Source organism: Podarcis liolepis (genome assembly GCF_965112155.1).
Source record: "Podarcis liolepis genome assembly, chromosome: 5".
NCBI classification, from domain to species: Eukaryota; Metazoa; Chordata; class Lepidosauria; order Squamata; family Lacertidae; genus Podarcis; species Podarcis liolepis.
In genome coordinates, this window is record NC_139556.1 from 64267992 (window position 1) to 64283895 (window position 15904).

The 15904-nt window shown below is 40.6% G+C and overlaps 1 protein-coding gene across 4 annotated transcripts in view; it reads right to left on the minus strand.

Annotated features, from left to right (window-relative positions):
- The window catches only part of ARMC8 (armadillo repeat containing 8), a 50498-nt gene that overhangs the window by 2527 nt on the left and 32067 nt on the right, over positions 1 to 15904 (minus strand). For all 4 annotated transcript variants that reach the window (XM_083506429.1, XM_083506428.1, XM_083506427.1 and 1 more), the window contains 14 exons: positions 14446 to 14521; positions 14247 to 14337; positions 13112 to 13172; positions 11494 to 11694; positions 10884 to 10979; positions 7733 to 7815; positions 7128 to 7209; positions 5987 to 6073; positions 4656 to 4748; positions 4226 to 4375; positions 3154 to 3249; positions 2365 to 2460; positions 1768 to 1840; positions 278 to 371 (listed from right to left, as the gene is read on the minus strand). In XM_083506429.1, the coding sequence (XP_083362555.1) occupies positions 278 to 371; positions 1768 to 1840; positions 2365 to 2460; positions 3154 to 3249; positions 4226 to 4375; positions 4656 to 4748; positions 5987 to 6073; positions 7128 to 7209; positions 7733 to 7815; positions 10884 to 10979; positions 11494 to 11694; positions 13112 to 13172; positions 14247 to 14337; positions 14446 to 14521 (1379 nt within the window). The remainder of the gene's footprint in view (positions 1 to 277; positions 372 to 1767; positions 1841 to 2364; positions 2461 to 3153; positions 3250 to 4225; positions 4376 to 4655; positions 4749 to 5986; positions 6074 to 7127; positions 7210 to 7732; positions 7816 to 10883; positions 10980 to 11493; positions 11695 to 13111; positions 13173 to 14246; positions 14338 to 14445; positions 14522 to 15904) is intronic.

Here is a 15904-nt window from a genome sequence, read left to right on the forward strand (position 1 = left end):
TGGAGAACTTGTCCCTGTAGAGTATGAAATCAAAGTTAAATCTTCTGTGATATTTCGGACCTGTTGATTAAACTATTTTTGAAAGGCAAGCGGCAACTCTAAGGTTTGCAGGAAAAGTAAACAGTAAAAAATATCCCATTTACAAGAAGTGCATTTTCACTAATAGCTCTGCACAGTCAAGTCCAAGTATCTAATCTTATCTGCATAGACCACTGCAATGAGTTTTAAAAGTTACCAAGCACCATAAAATTTGGTTTTGGAATAGTTTTATACTTACTTGTCACAAAGATTTGGATCTGATGACTGACTCAATTTGTGTAGAATATCTACTATTCCAATATCTCTGAGTTTATCCTGACGGTCTTGGGAACCTAAGACAAAAACACTGCATATTGTTAATGATATGTTCCATGCAGTTTATCAAGAACAACTAAAAAGTTGCAAGGAATGCAATACAATCCTATGCAAAGAATTCTTACAGCCAGAATACCACTTAGCTCCAGCTCCCACGATCCCATGTGTTCACTGTGTGAATGAGGGTTAGGAGATGAGGACCTTCTTTAATGTCACCATCAATTAGGCAAATCAGTTCTAGAATGCAGGGCCTTCTAGTGGCAAATTTCTGAAACTCCCTTCCAAAGGAGATAAACCAGATCTGTGCCACTGGGCCAACTAAGAGAATTGTACGTTTTGCAGTTGCAGTTTACAGACTTTGAGAATTATAAACTTACAATATTATTAATTTCCATACGCACTTGACAGTTGATTACAGTAAATGAAATAAGTGATCAACAGCTTCTTGGAGGAAGGTGTAATATAAAAAAATTTAAGAAATAGAAATGCATTTTACTCTTCCAATAAACAATAGCTATTCCATGCTTCTAATTTAGATATTTTTTCTAATCTCCAGTATTTGGCATATATGCTGTTGTAATAATGAAGGATAATTCTTGACAATTCCTATTTAACAAATAAATTTCAAGCCAATAATACTACAATGTCCAAATTCAACTATACAATAATTCTGTAGAAAGCATTAAGTCTTATATGTGACTTAATGTGAACAATCCTAGCACCGATGTGGATCTCAATATTGTGTTGTATCTAACCCTGCATGGGTGGAGTTCCATCTATGCAAAAGGACCTTCCCTTCCTCTCCTCCTCACTCTGCAGCGAGGAAAGGGAAGTTTGCTCTGTGCACAACTGCAGCACTGGATACAATGCAATGGAACTACTCAGTGCTGCATACTCCTGTGAGCAGATTTATATCAGAAAGAATTTTGCTGCTGCAAATCAGCCTCTGCTTGAATGCAGCATTTGGTGGCCCTGATGAAAATCTTAACATGAATGGCTGCTTTGCAACACTTCCATTTTCTGAAGACAGTGCAAATATGACTCCAGACTCAACATCTTGATTTCCTCACCTCAAGATGTTTCATGTTTCAGTCATAATTTAGCTACTGGCATTTCCACATTACTTTAATTTTTCCCCAGTCAGTATGTCTTCATAACTTCCCTTGGTATTGAGGGAAGGTGAATATGGTTGTTCACTTTACCTTTATTTTAATCTACTCATCTCCATACTGAGATGAAAATGAATTCCACATGCTAAACAGCCTATCTTTGTTTCATCTTACATAGGCTAAATCAGGGCTCCCCCCCCCCCAGTGAAATTAAGAGTCTTTCAAGGGGTTTCCCTACACCTCTGGAAGTAATATACAAGGTTTGAAAAACATTTTAGGGACAACACAGAGAAGTATATTTTACCTTCTTCTTCATTCCATATAAGATTAGATACACAAAACATGGCAGCCAGCTGAAGTTTAGCATTCGAATGACTCTAAGCATGAACAGAAAGGGGTTTATATATTAGAATTAAATGTTTGAAAATGTGTTGTTTCTCTCAAAATTACCACCCTTCAAGCAATCAGAAACAACATTCACAGCGTAAGGAGGGTACTACTGCCCTTCAAGAGGAGGGAAGAAATTATTAAGAGGGTGCATCTTGTGCTCTGGAAAATTCTGCAGACAGCTGTTAAGTTCCTATTGTGCAAGTAAATGAGAGCCACAAAGAAAATCAGTATTTCACTCTGAACTATTAAAAAGGTAGAAAACCCACCTTTTTAACTGAACATATGAAGCTGTCTTGTAGTATGTCAGACCCAGCTACCCAAATCACTATTTGAACTAGCAGCAGCTATCCAGTCTCAGATAGTGCTCTCAAGTACTATCTATCAGAGAGCCTTTTAAATGGGAGATGCCACTGATTATGTTAGATCACATACAGAAGGTAACACTGAGTTGTGGCCCCTACGCAAAGGATTTTGTATATGGCAGAAAGGCCTGTTCGATGAAATTACATACCATGTAATATTTTATTTTTTGCAAGATGTCATCATTTGTCATAATAAGTTCTTTAGCTGTTGTTCCATCTGCTATGTTGGCAAGTATACATAACGTCTGGAGGGGGGAAAGGGGAGGACAGCAATAAAAGGCATTGAAAAAGCAGTCAATTGTAAAATTATAATGACAGTTTCAATAGTTACTTAACTGAAGCCACACAGTGTTCCTAAAAGTAACTTAGTGTGAGATCTTGTCCTGGGGTGAGCACACTATTTTACACCTCCTCTAGAGACCCCTTGCCAGCCCCCACAATGGGTTCAGGGCGAAAAGGTAGAGAGGGAACTTACTCCCTGTCCCATTTGTCCCTTGCAACTATCATCAGGGCTTGCCTTAGGCCTTCCTCACATCTCTCCCTATAGCTCTATAATTCACTGCAGGGTTTTCTTATTTTTACTAGGTTTATTAGCACACTGCTTTCTTACTTAACTTCCTGCCCCAGCGAGCTAAGAGCATCAACCTGCTTATTTCCTTCTGCTGTCTTAACATTTCCCTGGCAATATGTATGTCAGTTTTAGAAATTTTGCCTGTGGGATATTTTTTTCTTAAGAAGGATGAGGAACTCTTCAGAACCCTTAAATCTTCACCTTCAAGGTCTGCATGTCAGGAAGTTACCAATAAGATTTCTGCAAACATCCTTAGAATGCTCACCAAATCCAGGTTTTCTAGACATATTATTTCTTTGTTCAACAAAGGTATACACCATCCTGCCTATTATGTTATATATGTATGATCAATACAAACAATGCATACCTGTTCTTTGACTTCTACATTGTGCTCTCCTTCCAAAATGAGGGTCACTGCTTGCATGATTTGCTTCCCATGAGTACTTATTATCTGATCTATGTGCTGCCAAATTTCAAAATATAGCATTAGCAAATAACCAAGTTGCACTTTGTTTAAAGAATAAAATTTCTCACAATCGAATTAGTCAGATCTGGAGATATTGGGTGGCATTCTAAGTATAGCTAAGGAGATCGATTCCTCAAGGCAAGAATTTATCCTTGCCTGATGGAGCAGCCTCCTCTCTTCTTCCCCCATGTGCTGCTCTAGGGATTCTCCTGACCCTCCAAGAACCAGGGCGCGGGGTGGGGAGCAGGCAGAACCGAGGGAGGGAAAGCCCTGCTGTGCTAGTAGGACTCATTTGTGCTGGCTCCTGCTAACACAAGTATTTGGTTGAATCTGGCTCATTGCTTATACAGTTTTAAAACTAATCTGGATAATTTCATAAAGAGTACCCTGTGGCAACTTTTATTCCCATACCTAAGAAGAATTTTTCTGTTTAACTACTGTACTTTTAAGATCCCTCTCAACACCAACATTCTATGAAGGATCCAAGTGAGCAATAATCATGTGTAATTTGGTGTATAGATTAAGATCATGTACCACTTCAACAACAAGTTGTGCTATTTTTCAGCATTCTACCAATATTTCCACAGTCTCTACCATGGATATGTAACAAGTCAAAGATTGACTTCCTTTAAAGATAAAGATATTTGTATTTACAGCCTGATTCACAAAATACTGCATCTCGCAAGAATGATCCCTCTGTTTATTACTTTCAGCTGAGGAAGCTTTTACTCCACAAGGCTCAGAGGATGTGGTACTAGAGATTTAGGAAACACTTTGCTCTAGTCATTGCCATAGCTTTCTTTATATTGTAGGTTGATCAAGAACTATTCTCAAGCAGTGATGAAGGTGAGTGCTGTGACCTCACTCCAGTGCCAGGTGTATGTAACCATATAAGTGATATCAATTTAAAGGAACTGTCCACTAATACTTTTTAAAAAAAAAAATCAAAATGCTGTTTCATTATTTTACTTACCGGGCGAGTAGACAAAAGATTTCTAAGTAGTCCCAATGTCTTCATTAGTACATTTACATCAGAATCGGAGAGTAACTGGAATAATTGCTCTGTGCTCAAGCCTCGTAAGATGTCTGCTTTGATCTTCTGTTCTGCTTGAAATGCCATATTCTAAAGATGATAGATAAAAAATAGTCATCCCATATTTTTTCACAAAGGACACAATTTCATTACAAAGACTGTTGCAATCTGTTACATACATAGAAACAATTATAATGTACAAGGAATGTACAAGGAACAGCAACCAAGTTTCACCATATCCTTGAGAGTATCCTAGGGCTCAACAAGACTTTTAGCTTAAGATTTTCCCATTTTCAATATAATTGTGACGTCATCTTGGGGAAAGGAAACAGGGTGCAGCCATAGCTATCGGATTAACATTAATTCTTACCATTAAAGCCCAAACTCCATTCACCCTCAAGGCAAGATTGTCGCTCTGGGTTAAACTACAGAGAAGTTCTATGGCTCCTGATTCTAAAATAGGCTATCAGGACAAAAACAAAACAAACAAAACCACAATCATTTTTTTTATAATCTCAGTTATAAATTTGACATACATGCAAATACAATTATGCTACTTTTAGATGCCAATCCATAAAATGCACCCTGGTTTTTAAGTTGTTTATTTGCAGTTTGGAGATTTATCACACAGCTTAGAAATACAGTGGTACCTCAGGGTAAGAACTTAATTTGTTCTGGAGGTCCGTTCTTAACCTGAAACTGTTCTTAACCTGAGGTACCACTTTAGCTAATGGGGCCTCCCGCTGCTGCTGTGCCGCCGCCATGTGATTTCTGTTCTCATCCTGAAGCAAAGTTCTTAACCTGAGGTACTGTTTCTGGGTTAGCGGAGTCTGTAACCTGAAGCGTCTGTAACCCTAGGTACCACTGCATGGGGTGATAACCAACTAAGTTGTGCTAAGAGTAGATCCATTGAAATAAATAAATTTAAGTGGCTTTAAGTTCATTTATTTTGATGGGCCTGTGGAGAGTATGCTGGATATCACTCATGATATAAATGTAGCTGAAGCAGGTGGGTAGACTACCAGAGAACTGTTAGGATTCTTGCTTTGTGTTTGCAGTCATGGGATTGTTTTATCACATGACGGTGTATGTTTTCATTCCACAGCGTGGGAAGTGACGGAGACAGGATGCTTGGTTTACTGTGTTTACGTGATGTGGGACTATTGTTCTTTGTTCTCTCTCTTTGCTGCCTGATGAGAAAGAGAAAGGAGCTAAGTCAGAATGCTCCGAGTGTATTACATGTAAATAAAGTAATTAGCCAAAATGCTGTGCTGCTGAGTTTGTTACGCAGACTGCTAATACTCTGCTGGTTCCAAAGCATGCCGATGCCTCTTGACATCCGTCGCTGTGATGTTCGGTCTGGAGAAAGCTTTTGAAGCTCCCGAACGAACGACCAGGAGGGAGAGAACATGCCAGTCGGGCATGTGTCTATGCCAGGGTCCTACACGCGAGTAGTGCCATATCATCCATTAAATTATATTTAGCAGCATTATTCCAGGTGCTGAACAGCCTGGTAAATCTGGGCTTTGAGAAAAAATACTTCTATAGTTGGAAATCAAAACTGGAAAGGACCAGAGAGACTTCATATCCCAAGAAAGAACTCTATCCACACCAGTCCAGTGCCTGTTGATTCAGGACACACTTTTTATGTCATAAAAAGAACATAACACCAATATATTTTTCTGGTTAAAAAAACCAAACCTCTTTGCTTGGAGAAAATTCCAAGAGAAGATTGCATAGAGTGGAAGATGCTACCACTAAGATTTCATCTGGAGCATTCTGTAAAACCTAAGGAGAGATGGAGGGAAAACAACACTATTGTTATAGTGCAGAGTCTAGACCTGATTGTGGGCTGGGTGAGGGGCTTATACACTGAAGCTGAATCTTGGGAAGATGGGGGACTTGCAAGTGAGTAGTTCTACTGTCCAAAATACAGGTAAGTTATCTGTTTTGGATATGGCTGCACCTCACCTGAATATTCAGGTATGTTAGTCTGGGAATACTGTACTCCTTGATCTATTATTGTCACTGGAGGCTCAAGTAGCCTCAGTGACCAGGATGGTTTTTTTTTAGCTTTGGCTGATGCATCAGTTATGACCATTCCTGGACAGGGATAGCTTGGCAGCAGCAGTCCATGCACTGGTAACCATGTGATGGGAATATTGCAGTGTGTTCTGTGTGGGCCTGCCCTTACATTTGGTCTGAAAACTGCAGCTACCACAGAACGTGGCAGTGCCCTTGTGGCCAGGTTTGACTTCCATCAACAAATTAATATCAGTTAAAAGACCTGAACTTGCTGCTAGCATGTTACTAGGCCAAATTTAAAGTTTTACTGCTAGTGTATAAAGCTTTAAACAACTTAGGATCAGCATTATCTGAGAGATCATTCCCACCCACCCCTGCAATGCATGACTGTGGTCATGGCATTGGAGCCCTCCTTGTGGTGACACACGCACTGGAGGCTTATTCCATGATGGCAGTGTAGAAAAGCACTGTTTCATGGACCCCGCTGCCAATTTGAGTTACACAGGCTCTGACATTATCCAGATTTCATCCAATGCAGAAAAGGTATTTCTATAGGCTTTCTCAGAAGGATGCTTTGATTTGCAGGCAGTCTCTGACTCCTTTTTCAGAACTGTTTTACCTGGTTTTACATATTGCATTTCTATTGCTTTATACCACTATGTTATTTCATAATATCCTAGTAAAGTGCACTCCTGATTGTTCAGTGGCAAGCAAGGCTTGCTGTCAGTGTCAATCAGTTGACAGTGAGCCCTTCTGAAGCTGTCAACTGATATAATAAAGAATAACAAACACAATTATTTTTCAAGTGTACATGTACCTTCATTAAAGGTTTCCATACAGCATGGTCTTGGAAACTAGTTCGGAGCTGCTGCACGGATCGTGACAAACTGTGCAAACATCTGCAAAAGAAAAAATGTAGTATTAATTACAAGGAAGCCTTTTCCAAGGTTCAGAGGATCCCTGTTCAATGGGATGAGGACAGAGACAACTTTTACCAGCAGTAACTTAGTTTTCAGAAGCCATTGCCACCCAATTTTCAGGAATTCCCCCTTCTCACTCACTACAGCCGGGTCCCTCAACCCTTAAGAAAAGGCTTTTTGGGTGGCAGACAGAGAGAAGAAAGGGCAAGAAAGTCCACTTCTTCCATACTACTTCTACAAGTTTAGTGCTGGAGCCAACCAACTTCCAAGATAATTTTCATTCCTCAGATAACCTTGTGAGAAATGTTTACAGAAAAAGTAATAACGCAAAAATTACTGAGAATTATCTGAAAATTAATTCATCTTGCTTTTCAAGCGATAGTTATTGCGGATTTGTAGTTTTAAATGTTTTAAATTCAATGTATTTCCTAGCTAATGAAGTGAAAAATAGTAAGGCAAAGCACCCTGGATGTAAGTCTACTCACATAAGGTAACTTCATACCTGACTGCAGCTAAGCGCACCTTGATGCTAGATTCAGACAAGCCATTCACAATCCGATCCATCATATTTTCAGTTTCAATTATCTGAGTGAAAAGTTATGAAATCAAATCAGTTAGCTGGAACATGTGGCAGTAGAATAATTCAATCTCCAAAACAGAACATGGCATCTGGTACATTTAGCTCAATATTCTAAACTCTACAGAGAACGTATAAAAATGTTAACTGGAAAAAATGTTATTTCCCCAAAATAGAAATTTCTGGGGGAAATGTTTCGCACCTGTACAATGACACTTAGTAATGCAGATTTACATTTTAATATGTATAATATTTTCACAATATTTTTGGAATATTTTCAGCCATCACCTTTTCTTTTTTTAATAATATTTTCTATTAAGTTTACATTTTACCATAATCACAATCCATTAAATAATCTCATCACCAATAACATTGCTCAAACTTAGCTTCGACTTCCCCCCCATCCCACTCTCTGGCTTTCATAAATATTCACTTACATCTTAGCATTTCTATAACCTCCTATTTACTTTCTTTCTATCTTAATAAAATTTACCTTTTTAATTGTAAACCAGCTCCCAATATTACCGTATTTTCCCCCCTATAGGACGCACCGTCCCATAAGGCGCACCTAGTTTTTTGGGGGGGAAATAAAGGGGGGGGAAATTATTTTTTCCCCCCAGGTGCGGGGCTGGGGCAAGGGAAGCTCGAGCTTCCCCCGACCCCAGCCCCCAAACAGGCAGCTCTCTGCAAGCCGTGGGAGCGCTCCCACGGCTTGCTGAGAGGTCCGCGAAGCCTGGACACGCTGAGCTCAGTGCGCGCAGGCTTCAGCATGCAGGCAGCTCTCTGCAAGCCGTGGGAGCGCTCCTGCTGCTTGCGGAGAGGTGTGCGAAGCCTGGAGAGCAAGAGGGGTCGGTGCGCACCGACCCCTCTCACTCTCCAGGCTTCAGCGAAAGTCTGCATTCGCCCCATAGGACACACACACATTTCCCCTTCATTTTTGGAGGGGAAAAAGTGCGTCCTATAGGGCGAAAAATACGGTAAAATTACGAAATATTTTAACTTAAACCTACAAACGTTTTCAGGTGTTTACAATGTTCTTCCATATATTGTATAAATTTACTCCAGTCCTTTCAGCCATCACCTTTTCATATGAAAAACTTCATGCTGCAAATAGCATGTTTGGACACAGGCTGTGACCATTTTGCATGGGGGTTCCATTCCTGGCTTCTGGGAGCATCAGTGGAGCGCGCATAAATCCACCTTTCCCTGTTTCGCCCTCTTCCAGGTACAAAAGGAGCCACAGGCTTGTGGTCAGGCATCAATTTGACACGTGCAAAGAGGTCACCACTTATACTATGTTTTCTTTGTGACAAAGAATGTGGTAAAAAGGTAAAGGGACCCCTGACCATTAGGTCCAGTCGTGGTCAACTCTGGGGTTGTGGCGCTCATATTGCTTTTATTGGCCAAGGGAGCCGGCGTACAACTTCCGGGTCATGTGGCCAGCATGACTAAGCCGCTTCTGGCAAACCAGAGCAACGCACGGAAACGCCGTTTATCTTCCTGCCGGAGCGGTACCTATTTATCTACTTGCACTTTGACGGGCTTTTGAACTGCTAGGTTGGCAGGAGCAGGGACTGAGCAACGGGAGCTCACTGCATCGCGGGGATTTGAACCGACGACCTTTTGATCGGCAAGTCCTAGGCTCTGTGGTTTAACCCACAGCGCCACGCGCGTCCCTAAAGAATGTGGTAGGGTCTCCTAATTCACTTCCTTAAAGTCACATATCTATTTGTGTACAGAGTATTTCCCAGATAGTGAAAGAGTAATGTTCCATACCGGGGGTGGTAACCTGCCCCATCCCCTCCACCTCCCCTTAAGGGCTGCACTGCCTCAGGGGAAAGTGATCCCAGGGCCACATACCAACAGTGGGTGAGACCAAAGTATGTAAGGATACACCCTACTTAATTACTTAAATACTTACTTACTTACATTCATTTACACCCACATACACCCACACCTTTGTCTCCATTACTACACTGAAAAAGCAGTGCCTCCCTCCTTAGGCAGCTGCATCACTGTTTCCTGCTTATCAGCCAAGGGAGACTTTAGGAAGGGGAGATTTATGTCTCCTTTCCTTACAATGCATCCCTAACAGCACTGCTCAGCTAACTGGAGGGAAATAGTGCAGTGGATAGAAAGACGGAGCAATGCCTAGAAAGAGAGAGGCAGACCAGCAGGGAAAGCTTTGCAAGAAAGATGCAATTGTCCCACAGGCCAAAGGTTCTACACCACCTAGGTAGTTTACCTAGTAAATGCAACATTTCTTCACAATGCTCATTTGTTACTATTATTTTTTGCATGCTGTTTCCTGAGCGTCAGACGTTTCTGTAGCTATTATTACATTAACCAGTAACAAGCGAGACACACCAATGGAAATACTTTCCCTTCTTAGGGTGTACTCTCCCACCCCAACCTCACTGGACATGATTCCACATTCATACAACTTTTCAGGAGTGACAACAGCAGAATGGCTATCAGCTGCTAAGAATGGTGACTCTTGTATATATCTAGACCCCTGTCCAATAATGATGCAGAAAGTTACGGAAAGGTGGAATAGCAAAGAAGGGTTTTTTAATGTGTCTTGCGAAAGTGTCTGAAGGTCAAAAAAATCTGGGGTCTGGCTAACTAAGGATGGAAAGCAAGTTCAGTAGAGTTTAAACAAGCAAGAAAAAGTAAGGCCACCAACCTGTATCTCAGCCTTACTACAGTAACTCAGCATTACTTAACCTCGGGTTAAGAAGTTAATTCGTTCTGGAGGTCTGTTCTTAACCTGAAACTGTTCTTAACCTGAAGTACCACTTTAGCTAATGGGGCCTCCTGCTGCCGCTGCGCTGCTGCTGTGCGATTGCTGTTCTTATCCCGAGATGAGAAGTTCTTAACCCGAGGTAATATTTCTGGGTTAGCGGAGTCTGTAATCTGAAGCGTCTGGAACCCGAGGTACCACTGTAAGTCTTTTGCCAAGGACACACAATCGCTGTACTTGTCTGGAAAGTCAGGGCAACTGCTTTGACTGGAATATACCACTTCCTGTCTGCAAGTTATTGGTATTGGAAAATACATTCACGCCAAGACTCACCTTCTTTCTTATATCTTCATCATTTGCTCCAAGTGCAGCATAGAGCTTGAATGCAGCCTGGCGCAGTTCATGAGCATGCTTTAGGTCATGATCAAGCTAGTAAAAAATAATAATAATCAAATTCAAGTTATACTTAAATTGCAATCTTTTGGCTGTTGATAGAACAGTGTCTACTTTCAATGTCTAAGTAACGAGAGAGTGAAATAAACCAAAGCCTTGGGCAATATACTTTTTAGGCCCCTTCTGCTACCACCTATTAGAGTCACATTTGCACCTGTCAATGTTTGCTGCATTTGTACCAGTGAATACTGTTCACAGTTTATACAGCTAGGACTATATTCTGTGTCTTGCCCCAAGTAGTATTCATTCTGTTTTGTTTAGTTATCCAGTTGGGATCTTACAAAGAACGTACTAATTACAACACCAAACAACTCAGACAAAAAGGCATTTGATTACAGCAACAAAGGAAACTGGGATATCTTATACCTCCTTGCATCTAATTATTAGCCAATCAATGAGAACTGAGTGGTTAGATACTATATATTTTAATTTTTCACACACAATCTCCCCACATACTTTTGGGAAGTTTCCAAATTGATTGAAGACATACCCTTTTTATATCAGTGATGGCACTCACTGAACTCGGATATTTGAAGTAGTCAGCAAGCATTGCAATAAGGTGGTCAGTAATACTGGCGATTCTTTGTAGCTCAATATCTGCTTCAATCAAATAGGCAAGAGTTTCTGCTCCATCTACTCTCTCCTCTAGTAGCCTCTCCTTACTACACATCCGCGCCAAACATGGTAGTGTCTGGAAAGTACAAAAACTATGATTATTATTTTGAAGTAACTCATCTATACATGCTTTTGAAATTTGTTAGGTTTGTCATTTAGATCAACTTTCAGATAAAAAAGACATTTTCTAAGCATAGATCTTCTCAGAGATCTAGACAAGTCTCTGTACAAATGAAAAATTTAAAATAGCCACTGCCATTAGTGTTCCTGCACCATCAAAGTAACTTGTACAAACAACACAAATTTATATGCAGCTAGGGACCTGCAAAAAAATTAACTGTCTAATATCCACTTAGACTTGCCAAGGTTTACCTTATCTGCCATACACAGCTTCTTGCTTTAAAGGCAAAATGACTTAGCACTAAGATGGAACAAAGTTATCCAAAAGCAAACTGGTCAATAATTCACTTATGGTAGTGGTCATAGGGACTGAAACAATCTACTTCCCCTGCAATAACTTTGAAAAATAAAGTGACACCAGAATGCACGGTAATCTCTCTCCTACAGGGAGCCTTCACAAAATTAAAACCAAGACAAGTACTAATCCTTAAATATCAACAGATACAAAACATGATTTATCTACTACGGGCTTGAATTTAACGACTGGGCTGCTAGCCACAGATGACTAGGCTGATGGAAGAAGGATGGATCTGTTCCAGCCATATTAGGACACAAAACTGTGTGGAGTGGCAGAGGAAGAATGCATCACTTTGCCCCTCCTTCACCCTTTTGCTTGGTACAAGTTTTTTCTTCTTCTTGCACTACCCTGCGCATTCCTGATCTAGTGAATAGAACCCAGAAAGGAACATATTTTTTGTTCTGGTACAGCAATGTAAGTGAAGTGCAGAGGAACAGGGGTATTTGTTCATGTTCTGGCACCATCCAGAATAGCTGCTGGAAGAGGGCTATAACCTACTCTCCATACAACATCAAATGCTTTTCAAATTGCCCTTTGTATCATTCAATCTACCCTAAATTCCTCAGTATGATCCCCAGGCTGCTCCATTCCCAGGATGGAGAGCATCTCACATAGGCAACGACTGTGCAGCAGAACCATTATCCAAGGCAGTGTACTCAGCATAGTGAACTAACTTCTAAATCAACTTGACTTTAGTCAAAACCTGAGAAGCTGATAAAGGTATGTTGTATTGATGATACATATGCAACATTGAAAACAAAAACTAAAAAACCCTTCCACTCCAAAAAACTCTTCACATAGAACACATTGCTGCAGCCCATACGGTTAACAAGGACAGGCCAACAGAGGTCAAGAGAAAAGAGGGTGTATATTTCATAACCATACTACCAAAAACTAGCAACTGCTAATCACCACCAAGTAGGAACAGCTTTATTAGTGCGTCCTAAATTCCTAGGCAAGACCCTGGTGCAAAACACAATTTGTCTAAGTACAGCTATATGCTTAATCAACTTACCTTTAACACAATGCAGGTATCATCAGTGCGAATTGCTCCAGCTCTGCACATGTAAGTAAGGCTACAATGAAACATCAAAATGCTGATTAACTGACACATGTAGTATATACAGAGATTTTTTTTAAAAAAATCATTAGAAGGCTTACATTAGAAGGCTTATAACAGGTCAGAGAATTTGTTCATCTAGCCCATACAGTCTATTCTGACTACCAATGAGCCACCAGAGCTTTAGGCAGAGACAGCCCACTCCCATTACCCCCTTTAACTGTAGATGCAAGTTACTGAAGCTGGAACTTTCTTCATGTAAATCTTCTACTCTACCACTGAGCAAGAGCCCCTGTTGGTAGTGTCATAGTAATGTGATTGATCAAGTGGACACAACTACATAGTTTAACTATGCACTCTGTGAAGAAGTACTTTGTTTTGTTGGTCCTGACTCTTTCCAACATTCAGCTTCACTAGATGTCCCCGAGTTCTAATGTTATGAGAGGGAGAAAAATTGCACCTGTGCGTGGATCCAGGAGCATTTCAGAGAAAGCTACCATCAGCATCCTACCTAGCAATCTAAAGTTCACTTCCTGGGCCTCATAACTACATTTGCCCATGTCATTGTGCCAACATGCACCAAGATCGCCAACTCCTTACCATGCTATCTAGACAACAAGCAACATCTGCAACCTTCACATTAGGTGGCCAATCTGCATGCCCAGGTATTTAATGCTGCTGTTGTGTGAGCAGAACATAATTCTGCTTGCAAAAGTAAGTCTTTCCCTTCCTCTCCTGCCCACCTTCAGCACTCCTTCACACCCTTATCTATTCCAGAGGCTTGGAGGGTCCTCTTGAGCAGTCCCACGGTGAGAGTGGAATACAACCCTTTGATTTTGCTAATTTGCTGTATGGGTTGACATAGTTGTGTATTCATAATTTCTTGTGACAAGTAAATATGTGTAGCATTTAAAGCAGGCTTCCTCAACCTTGGCCCTCCAGATGTTTTGGCCTACAACTCCCATGATCCCTAGCTAGCAGGACCAATGGTCAGGGATGACGGGAATTGTAGTCTCAAAACATCTGGAGGGCTGAGGTTGAGGAAGCCGGATTTAAAGTGTTACTCCTTCTTGAGCCTGAAGAATATTACCATTTGGCTGATGTGAGCTGCATTTCAATAGGCTTGTCTCTTTGTAACATCTTCACAAAAATCTGTGGTAATAGTTCTCCGTCAACCAACACTGAAAATGAGAAAATCGAAGTGTCAGGAATTAACTAAATTGTAATTACTTAGCAAAATTGCAATTACTTTGTGAATCTGTATATTGACAGCAAAGTGGTCAGCTTACCATTTACGAGAGTCAACGATACCTGGGGGTTTTCAAAGGCTAGAACTGCAAAGCATTTCAGGGCTTGCATTCGAACCTGTATAAAAACACACATTTATAAATTTATGTTTTATGTAAAGTCAGTCAAAGCTACTATCACTTAAATATTTGTCAGAAGTCCACTGAAAATGTGGTGCTAATATGGAGGAAGTCCTTTAAAAAAGCTAGGAGGGTTAAGTGATTAGAGCCACAGTTCTCAAACTGAGAGGGAGCCCTGCCAAAACAGAATCTGAATCATCACTAGAGCAGAAATCATCTTCTCCTTCACTCTGAAACTTGTATGCACTCCAGTTTGTGCAGAATGAGTGCTCACCCACGTTTCACTGCTTCCTTCCCAATCAGTATAATGAGCGAGTCTCCTTTTTGCTGAACAAGAGTTAACACTGCCAGTCCCACGTTCTTCCTTCTCCTCCCTTCCATTTAACATGCTGCAAGGGCCTGTCAATCAGCTTCTTCTTTGACTCTCTACCCTCCCTTGCATCATAATTGCATTTGATAGTTGGGCAGTTACTTTCCCACATAATGTAAACAGGCTCAGTGCAGCCTAATTTGAGAAACGACCTTTGGCTACTTATAATGAGTCAAAATAAAATGTCCACAAGGTTTCTCACTGCCAATTCATATAAGGCTAAGCACACAGGGGATTTTCACTTTCCAGAGCTATCAGGAAACCCCCTTTTCAGGGAAGTGTAACTCTACGAGTCAACATCTAAATGCATGGAACAGAACATACTTCTGATTAAAACTACAGGATGTTCCATTTCGAAAGAATGCAACGGAAGCCTTAATATTTGGAACTTGCAGAGCATTTGTATCCAGTGAATTATCCAGTGAATATTTATTATACAATTTGTAGCACAGGTCCTCACATCCTTTTACTCAATTTACAGATAAAATCAGAGTTGCCAATGAACTTTGTATAAAGCCAATTTGGCTGGTTCAAAAAGATCATAGGAAGCTACTTTCTACTAAGTCCTTTCTACTTGTCCATCTAGCCTAGTAGTGGCAATTCTGACTGGGAGTGGCTCTTCAGGGTCTCAGGCCAGTCTTTTAATTCACTTGCCACCAAAACAACCAAACTCTTCCAAACTCTTCATCATAGCACTTCCCCAATAATATCTGATATGGACCAGGTTCCATGCTAAGAGCATGATCCAGAACTATTCTAGATGACATGGAATGTTTTCAAACATCACAAATGGTCATCTAAGTAATTAATCTAATTTTTGCAGGTTAATTTTAAAACTGACCAGGGGAAGCAAATAAAGACCTTCCTAAAGAATGATGTGCTGGGAGATGCCAGATACAGAGTTCTCCCTGCGCAGTCTCCCAAGCAGCATGCAGCGGGGATTTACTTTCAATCTCCTTCCTCCATTTCCCTAAATATTAAACCTATACAGTGGTACCTCGGGTTACATAC